Genomic DNA, 9,457 nt, shown 5'->3' with positions numbered 1-9,457 from the left:
ACTCATCCAAATGACATCTTGAGTCCCAGCTGACTGCAGGTTTCCCAAACCTTATAAACAGTGCATTTGCATAATGACCAAAACTAGCACCATTGCATAACAATGAGCCATGGGCTTAGTTTCATGATTGTTAATATGCAAATCAAGAAACTAAGCTTGTGCAAATAAGTTCTCGGCAACCTGTACGCTGCTGAGACTGAAGAAGTCACTTGGATGACTGATGAAACATTTGCTCCATTGAAAACGCTGGATCGCTCTGCATGCGTCAAAGACACCTCTGAATACACAGCACATGGAGCACTGAAGCAGATGGGCTACGACAACAGAAGACTAAGACACTATGAGCAGGAAACTGAGGTTACAATAAACATGGCTATAGCTTGCTAACATTTTTATAGAAAATACTTAAAATTGCTTTTATTGCACCTTTAATGTCCCATTCAGTGGTTGAAGGTATCATTACAGTAAATCTATATCTGAATAAATATTGATTCTGCTAATTGAATTCAGGGTTAGTTTTACAGTATCGTACGCAATCGTTTGTTGCGTTATAACCAAATATTTGCTTCATAAAAACAAACGTGTATGATCTGAATCTTCTCATCCAAGACTTTTCAGTTGTTCTTCCTTGAGTGCACAAACAAGAGCTCATTCTGGGAATTATGACCAGAGACATTTACAACACCACATTGTGCTGCAGGAAATGTTTCATCGTTAGTCATACTCGTTCACTTGCATAAAATTAGAGAATGTTTGTCCAGTGACTGTGATTAGTATTGCTAATCTCACAAGACAGAAGTGTCACTTCTGTCTTGTGAGATTAGCAATACTTTTTAGCCTTCTTCTGCTACGTAAACTACACGTGCACTCATACATGCATGATCTGCAAGTGCAGTTTGTCCAGAATTTTCCACTCAAAAGTCCATATTAGCATTCAGTCAGTGGAGCTAAGCATCTTTTTTCTAGAAGGGACAGTTCTTATTCTGACAATTCTGATTACATATTTTTATATGTAAGTCATACGTCATAAATACTAGACACATTATTATTAAAGTTATTATTCTTGGTCTACATAGAGAAAGATTAATAAAATTCCCCTTTTGCAGTGTTACTTACTTTTTCTTGCTTACAGTTTATGATCTTTACAGGAAAACAATGCACCAGACGCGTCGCTTGCTGTGTTCTAACAGCATTTGTAGGTGTTGTTTTAGGTCATTTTATTATATGTGAATATAACAGAGTATAGAGGATTGCATAACAGCTATTAAAGAAGCTTTCCCATTTGGATCAGTGTAGGATTTAATCACTGTTTGGGCATTTCACAGATTTATGGTGAAAACATTTCAAGGGCACTTTACATTTCATATGAGCATTATTGAAATCTTCTTGGAGGCTGATGACTACTTGGCTGAGTTGTCATCCAGTACAGACTTCCAAATGATCAGCCTGAAAATGTAAAGTCTGTTTTATTATATCCATTTGACTGACTCATGGCTGCAGATGGACAATTTGGCCTGTTGTTCACAAAACCCACATTTTTTTCTTTCTTTTTTTTTGTCCTGTCTGATGTATTGTGGATAGTGCTGTCAAGAGATTAAAAAAAAATAGAGATTAATTAATTATGATTTTTAATTAATTGATCTAATTAATCTCTTTTTTAATCTCACCTAAAAATAGCTGAGGAAAGCCCTCAACTTATTGTGGCAGACCAAAAGACTGATATAACAAAGAAAGTGACTTTATAAAGTCATTTATTGTTTAACAAACGTTAAACAGATGCAACCATTTACATACTGTTGTATTCTTTTGTAAAATAAGTGGAAAAATAAATACAAATAAAATCAAATAAATTAAGTGCTGCAAGTTAGCACATCAGAGTTGCTCTTTTCTGAGCAATACAGCACTGAAATTCCTCTGCTTCAGATAATGAAAAATAAAACTGACATTGCAGTGCTGCAAGTTAGCACATCAAAGTTTTCTTCCATCACAAAAAAAAGTGCTGAACATCAAGCAATCTATTCTAGTAGGCTACAAATGACACAGCAGCTATGCTGACCACATGCGTCTCATTTCTTCTTCCTCAGCCAGTCGCTAAGACACACCAGCCTGGTAACATTTTCTGGAAGCAAGGCTGCCCTTTTCTTTTGCACTATGTGGCCTGCAAGGCTAAAGAGTCTCTCACAGGGTACAGAGGTAGCTGGGGAGGCCAGGTGCTTTTGTGCTAGGACTGACAGCTTTTCATAGACTCCTGAGTGAGCATACCACCACTGCAGGGGACAGTCATCAATACTGATGCTGGGTTCTGCTCTGTAGCGCTGCAGCTCTCCAGACTCAATTCCATCTTCTGAGTCAGAGTCAGACCCCAGAAGGAGTTCGCTCCTCCTCTTCTTCTGAGCTGGTCCATCATCCTCTGTGGAGGGCTGGAGACTATCTGCTCTTCTGGGCTCTGCTGCCTGGAGCATATTCACCAGAATGGTCCACACCTGAATGAATGAATGAATGAATGATTGTGATTAAAACTAAGTGCTTTTTTTTTTTTTTTATTTAATCTTGTAAAGAACTTTGTGTTCCATATAATAAATAAAAGTTTGATTTGATAATGAATTGGACTCATTAGTCCAGCTTAACCTTATTGTCCTACCTGTTCCCTCTTTTCTCTTGGAAGACATTTCAAATCCTTAAACCGTGGATCCAATGCTGTGGCCACCTCGAACCATATCTCGTTGCCATTAGCTCGTCGTGCTGCCAGATCCTTCTGGAAGGCATTCTTGAACTTCACCACGTAGGCAGGATCATCATCAGTAATGTCCATGACACGGTACAGATGGCGAAAAGCAGGCAGCACTACAGAGCAAGAGACGTAGACCTCACCACCCAGCAGCTCTGTCACATACCTGCAGAGGTGGAGAGGTTTGCTAAATAAACCTAGCTGGATTCATTTAAATCAAAGTGTAACTGATTTCCAATTTAATTGTCCTTAAAAGTTCCTTGTTATGTTCATTAATTTTGATTTTACACATGTAACAGTAGTTTATATAATTAAAATGGGAAGGTGTTTATTTGAACTTACTTGCATGGTTCAAGCAGGAGCTCCAGCCTCTGCAGTTTCGCCCACTCAGCTTCGGTTGGCAAGACCAACCTGTGGTTCTGTTGGTCCAACGTAGCCTGGACAGCCTCTCGGTTACATAGGAGGCGTGAGACCATTGCGAGAGTCGAGTTCCACCTGGTGGGTACATCCTGTATAAGTTGATCGCTTTTCTTTCCGAGTGCTACTTGTTGTTGGTTAAGTTCTGTGGTACTCGCAGGGCTTTGTTTAAAATGACCAACAATCTTGCGGCACTTTGCCAGTACACCGACAAAACCACTGCTATCGAGACATACCGTGATGGTCCTCTGGAGAATGTGAGCATTGCAGGCGATGTGCTCATATGGAAGTGCTCTCATAGCAGCCAGCATGTTTGCTGCGCTGTCTGTGCCAATGGTGGATATCTTGTTTTCAATACCCCAGTCATTTGCTACCTTGAGGAACTGTTCGGCGCATTTATCAGCAAAGTGCCTGGTTTCTGTTCTCATGACGGTCAGTGCAAATGAGTTGAGGTTCCACTCACTATCAATAAAGTGTCCAGTCACCCCAAAATAGCTGTGGTTGCCAGCTGAGGTCCAGTGATCTCCGGTTATAGCAACACAGTTGGGAGAATCCTCCGCCAAAATCTCAAGTTTGTTTTTCTTTTCGCCGTCGTACATTTTGCTGATTTTGGTCGTTACTGTAGTCCTGCACGGCGGCTTGTATGACGGGTCATTGGACGCAATTTGCAACACCTCTGTCAATCCTTCGTCCTCTACTATATTTATCGGCCTACAGTTCATCGCTATCCACTTGGCAATAACATTAGTCAGCCTGTCGGTCGCAGACTTGCTCATACGAGGGGTATTCTCTAGTTTTGTTTGGCGAAAAGCTTTGCTCTGGCTTGCTATATTGCTAACGTCTTCACTGCTAGCTGTTGCTGCACTCGCGGCTGGGTGCTTTGCGTTGAGGTGATAGGCCAAACTTGAGCTGCTTCGGTGGTAAGCAAACTCCTTCTTACACTCTAGGCAGACCACTTTACCTTTGTCAATGGTGCCGTCGGGGCGTTTATGAAATACAAATTTCCCGTTCATTGGGCCAACAACTCTCAGATGCGCCTCCATATCCACACTGTAAGCTAATCACCACTTCTCACCTTGACCTCACGACGTGACTCCACCCCCAACAAGTCAAGCACAAGGAGCCCAGCACATAAAAACGGATTTTATAACATAGCAACTCTCATACAAAATCAATGACGTCAAGAGATTAAAAATTAGATTAACGAGATTAAAAAACATAACGCGCTAAATAGCATTGTAATTAATTAATCGCAATTAACGCGATAATTTGACACCCCTAATTGTGGACCCTTTGAAATACCTTTGAAGGTATTGTTAACATTTGTACTCCTAAAGTTGTTTCTTTGTGTAAAAATGTATGACTAGGCGACTGCAACAGAGCCATTTGTCACTTGTTTTTTCGTGGTTTCAATAAAGGGGTACATGCACTTGTCAGAACCCATGAAGCGATAAGTGGTCACGTTAGATTCCCATGGCAACAACCTGAAAAAGAACAAAGACAGTAGAAGCTTAAATACCGTAATCAGCTGTTGAAAATGGATAGAAAAGGACATTTTCGAAAAGCATTCATCTTTATTTAGTATCTGGAAAATGTGAAGGTTGTGAGACTCACGCTCTGAAAAGAACAGGCAGGTAGGTGAGGCGAGGGATACACACTAATGGCTGGTTTACCAGGATAGCGTTCATAGCCTGCTCAACACAATACTGGGGCTCCAGAGGGGGCAGGAGCAGTTCCACTTCCTCCCTAACATCAAGGAACATTTAAAATATCAAGCAACCTGAAACATTAGCAATAGACTCATACATAGGTTGTGTCATTGAGTATTTGAGGACATTTTTTTGTCCGTTTAAGAGCAAAATTGGATTTAGCCTTCTACAGGGAGTGCAGAATTATTAGGCAAGTTGTATTTTTGAGGAATAATTTTATTATTGAACAACAACCATGTTCTCAATGAACCCAAAAAACTCATTAATATCAAAGCTGAATGTTTTTGGAAGTAGTTTTTAGTTTGTTTTTAGTTTTAGCTATTTTAGGGGGATATCTGTGTGTGCAGGTGACTATTACTGTGCATAATTATTAGACAACTTAACAAAAAACAAATATATACCCATTTCAATTATTTATTTTTACCAGTGAAACCAATATAACATCTCCACATTCACAAATATACATTTCTGACATTCAAAAACAAAACAAAAACAAATCAGCGACCAATATAGCCACCTTTCTTTGCAAGGACACTCAAAAGCCTGCCATCCATGGATTCTGTCAGTGTTTTGATCTGTTCACCATCAACATTGCGTGCAGCAGCAACCACAGCCTCCCAGACACTGTTCAGAGAGGTGGACTGTTTTCCCTCCTTGTAAATCTCACATTTGATGATGGACCACAGGTTCTCAATGGGGTTCAGATCAGGTGAACAAGGTGGCCATGTCATTAGTTTTTCTTCTTTTATACCCTTTCTTGCCAGCCACGCTGTGGAGTACTTGGACGCGTGTGATGGAGCATTGTCCTGCATGAAAATCATGTTTTTCTTGAAGGATGCAGACTTCTTCCTGTACCACTGCTTGAAGAAGGTGTCTTCCAGAAACTGGCAGTAGGACTGGGAGTTGAGCTTGACTCCATCCTCGACCCGAAAAGGCCCCACAAGCTCATCTTTGATGATACCAGCCCAAACCAGTACTCCACCTCCACCTTGCTGGAGTCTGAGTCGGACTGGAGCTCTCTGCCCTTTACCAATCCAGCCACAGGCCCATCCATCTGGCCCATCAAGACTCACTCTCATTTCATCAGTCCATAAAACCTTAGAAAAACCAGTCTTGAGATATTTCTTGGCCCAGTCTTGACGTTTCAGCTTGTGTGTCTTGTTCAGTGGTGGTCGTCTTTCAGCCTTTCTTACCTTGGCCATGTCTCTGAGTATTGCACACCTTGTGCTTTTGGGCACTCCAGTGATGTTGCAGCTCTGAAATATGGCCAAACTGGTGGCAAGTGGCATCTTGGCAGCTGCACGCTTGACTTTTCTCAGTTCATGGGCAGTTATTTTGCGCCTTGGTTTTTCCACACGCTTCTTGCGACCCTGTTGACTATTTTGAATGAAACGCTTGATTGTTCGATGATCACGCTTCAGAAGCTTTGCAATTTTGAGACTGCTGCATCCCTCTGCAAGATATCTCACTATTTTTGACTTTTCTGAGCCTGTCAAGTCCTTCTTTTGACCCATTTTGCCAAAAGAAAGGACGTTGCCTAATAATTATGCACACCTGATATAGGGTGTTGATGTCATTAGACCACACCCCTTCTCATTACAGAGATGCACATCACCTAATATGCTTAATTGGTAGTAGGCTTTCGAGCCTATACAGCTTGGAGTAAGACAACATGCATGAAGAGGATGATGTGGACAAAATACTCATTTGCCTAATAATTCTGCACTTCCTGTATGATGGACCCTCAAAGAATGATCAGTCTGTATGTGTATGTGAGTGAGGTATATTCAGGTCTACAGACTAAACTCTCCTTGTTTGTGTCTAAACTATGACACTCAAAATAAATTTAGAGTTAGGAGTAAACATGTTAGGATTGTCAGTGACACAGTTTTCATAATTTTTCACATGGCAAGCTACAACTGAAATACAGACCTTTAATTTTTAATAACCAATTAAATTCTCAGTTCAATTCAATTTTCAGTTCAAATGAGTCCCGTTTTATTTATATAGCACCAAATCACAACACCCTTTACTTTTATATTCTAAGGTAAAGACCTTACAGTAATACAAAGAAAACAGGGAAAACCCCAACAATCATATGGTCTCCTATGAGCAAGCGCTTTGGCAACAATGGGAAGTAAAAACTCCCTTTTAACAGGAAGAAACCTCCAGCAGAATCAGGATCAGCGAGTGCCGCGGCCGGTTGGGGGTGAGTGGATGAAGACAGTACACAGACATGCTTTGAGATTAACAGTAACTAATAATTAGATCAAAATTTAGCTCTTGCTGAGGGTGATGAATTGTTCATACTTTCTAGGGAACTCTATATTTTCTCTTTGCTGTAGTCTTCTACATAGATGGATAGAGATAAACCTAAAAAATAAACCTGTGTGTGTTTTATCTTATTTTAATGTTCCTGAGTGTACCAAACTGTTGAGTTGGCCTGTGATGGATTTTTGTTTTGTTTTTAATTTCTCTTTTACTTGTTCACATATATAGCTTCTAGATTCAAAATACTACCTCGAGAGTCAACGCTAGACCTTTTACCATCTAATTAATGGGAAAAAAGGAAAAGAAATAAAGAATTACAGAAAAATAGCCTTGTTGTCTTCAGTGATATTTCCAATTAACAGAAAATAGGGGACTCTGGATAAAAATGGCAGTAATTCCTCAACAGTTAATGCAATGTTTTAGTTAAATGCCTTGATTTAAGGTTGAGTCTGCACTCTTGTCACATCGTCACTGTTTCATGAAAGAGAGCCAAATTTATGAAAATTGTTTCACTCACCATAGTTTTTGGACCTTAACTGTATATGATTATTATGTTGGCATACCTTATCTTGCAGCCTTCAAACATGCCCGTGTCCACGATGTAGGGACACACAAGGGTTGTCTTCACTCCTTCTACCTCCTCAGACAGCAGCTCGTGGGCCAGAGACTCATGGAAGCCCACTGCAGCAAACTTGCTGGCACAGTAATCCTACCACAAAGAAAATCTATCCATCAGAGCTTATTCACGCTGCTTTTAAAGATGCTGAATATTCATTATTTGTGATTTGCCAGCCCTGCTTTGACTGCCAGTGCCGTTATATGCATTTTAATGTGTTACTTGATTTTGGGACTTTGTGAGAGAACAGTGTAAAACACAATAATAAAGCTGCCATATTCTTATTAGTTATATTCTCATATAGACTTATTGTAGCGGTATTTCTCCTGCATTGGCTCATCTCCACACAAGCTGTGCTGAAGAGACAGAGGACGCTGGCAATGGTCACGATGTGTCCGTGATTCAGGGCCTTCATTTGGGGGAGGAAAGCCTTCACTGTCTGAGGCCCACACATAGGAACAACCAGACAAACATGCATTGTCATAGCAGCAAAATGGAATGAGGCAACAAACTGTGCAGTGTTGTTAAATGTGACTTAAATACTGTTCGATGTGTAGGTTATTATGTGTAGCTTACGTTGCACAAGCACCTTGTTAATAAGAGGATTGACGTCAAAGTTGCTAGTCCATAGGGTGAATGGGATAATGCTCTTGACGCAAAGCAATTTTACATTTCAAGTGTCCCTCAATAACATGCTCTGTGTACAGCCGACTGTAAAAAGATTATCCAGTATGAAATCCAAAAGAAAGAATTCCAGCTCTCTGATTCTTAGTCGGTAAAAGTTACTGGCCAAAGATGTGCTATGATTTGATTGTGTAATGCGTATTGTCTGTGATGTGCTGCTAAACCATTCTGCCTTTTGTTCCAGCGTTTGGCATTTTCACAGCTGATTAACTTTCAGCATTTATCTTCTGGATGTGCATGGTTAGTGACCTTGATTGATTTCTGATCAGTAGTTTGCAATGATAGTTGCATATTTAGACAGGAACACATTTTCTTTTGACCATACTCATAAAAAACACAGTATTGCTCTGGATAATCAAGTTAGAAAAAAGAAAAGAAAAGAAGCTATGATAAGCCCCAAAGCTTAGCATCTAAAATTTTGTGATACACTGGCATCTACAAGTATATCCAGCTAACAAGAAAGTTGGAAAGATGAAGTAAATCTGGACTGTTAAACCACTCAAATAAGAAGCTTCATTGCTTCAGATGTGACTGGGGAAATGTCTTCTATACATTTGATTTTAAACATTGAGTTCTCACCTAGAACAGAGCATGACAGTTGACTTTCATAGTCCTCTCAATCAGCTCATCAGGACAGTCTAGGATGCGCTTCCCAGCCACCACTCCAGCATTGTTCACTAGTATTGTAACGTCCCGGCCAAGGTCCTTTCTCATAAGCTCTGCGTTGCGGTACACATCTTCCCGGCTGGTTAAGTCCACTGCGTAGGTGTACGCCTTTCCCCCCATCTCATGCACCAGCTTGGCTGTCTGCTCATTGGAATTGCTATTAATGTCCCACAGCACCACTTCTGCCCCTTGCTTGGTGAATTCCAGAGCAAAGAGATGGCCCAGGCCACTGCCTGATCCGGTTATGAGCACCAGCTCGCCATCAATGGGCTTGGTGCATGGAGGCAAGATAACCCGCAAAGAATTTCTCAGGATGAAGTAAATGACATCCAGCAGCATCATCTGGAGGTCCATTAGAAAGATCAT

General features: G+C 40.6%; 2 protein-coding genes across 2 annotated transcripts; both read right to left on the bottom strand.

Moving 5' to 3' along the window:
* Positions 1 to 2,066: 2,066 nt before the first annotated feature.
* LOC146632450 (E3 SUMO-protein ligase ZBED1-like) lies at positions 2,067 to 4,188 on the bottom strand. Its single transcript, XM_085353511.1, has 3 exons — positions 3,071 to 4,188; positions 2,642 to 2,894; positions 2,067 to 2,483 (listed from the first exon to the last, which is right to left on the bottom strand). The coding sequence occupies exons 1-3, from the start codon at positions 4,186 to 4,188 to the stop codon at positions 2,067 to 2,069; spliced, it is 1,788 nt and encodes a 595-aa protein (XP_085209637.1).
* Positions 4,189 to 4,508: 320 nt separating this feature from the next.
* Positions 4,509 to 9,457, bottom strand: rdh20 (retinol dehydrogenase 20). The gene is given in 5 exon segments (XM_085354391.1): positions 4,509 to 4,629; positions 4,760 to 4,891; positions 7,689 to 7,836; positions 8,084 to 8,180; positions 9,005 to 9,457. Coding segments are annotated over 5 exon segments (951 nt in total).

This window comes from Diplotaxodon limnothrissa, linkage group LG5 (genome assembly GCF_057381915.1).
Source record: "Diplotaxodon limnothrissa isolate DT_005_m linkage group LG5, D_limnothrissa_male_GT1.1, whole genome shotgun sequence".
NCBI lineage: Eukaryota > Metazoa > Chordata > Actinopteri > Cichliformes > Cichlidae > Diplotaxodon > Diplotaxodon limnothrissa.
The sequence above is the reverse complement of the archived record's forward strand: the minus strand, read 5'-3'. Positions and strand labels throughout refer to the sequence as shown.

What these genes read in the sequence shown, in the direction of transcription:
- LOC146632450 (XM_085353511.1), bottom strand. Translation starts at nt 4,188, where the DNA reads ATGGAGGCGCATCTGAGAGTTGTTGGCCCAATGAACGGGAAATTTGTA. An exon ending in CTCCTGCTTGAACCATGCAA is followed by an intron (nt 2,895 to 3,070) that starts GTAAGTTCAAAT and finishes CCACCTCTGCAG; the next exon opens with GTATGTGACAGAGCTGCTGG. An exon ending in CAAGAGAAAAGAGGGAACAG is followed by an intron (nt 2,484 to 2,641) that starts GTAGGACAATAA and finishes TCATTCATTCAG; the next exon opens with GTGTGGACCATTCTGGTGAA.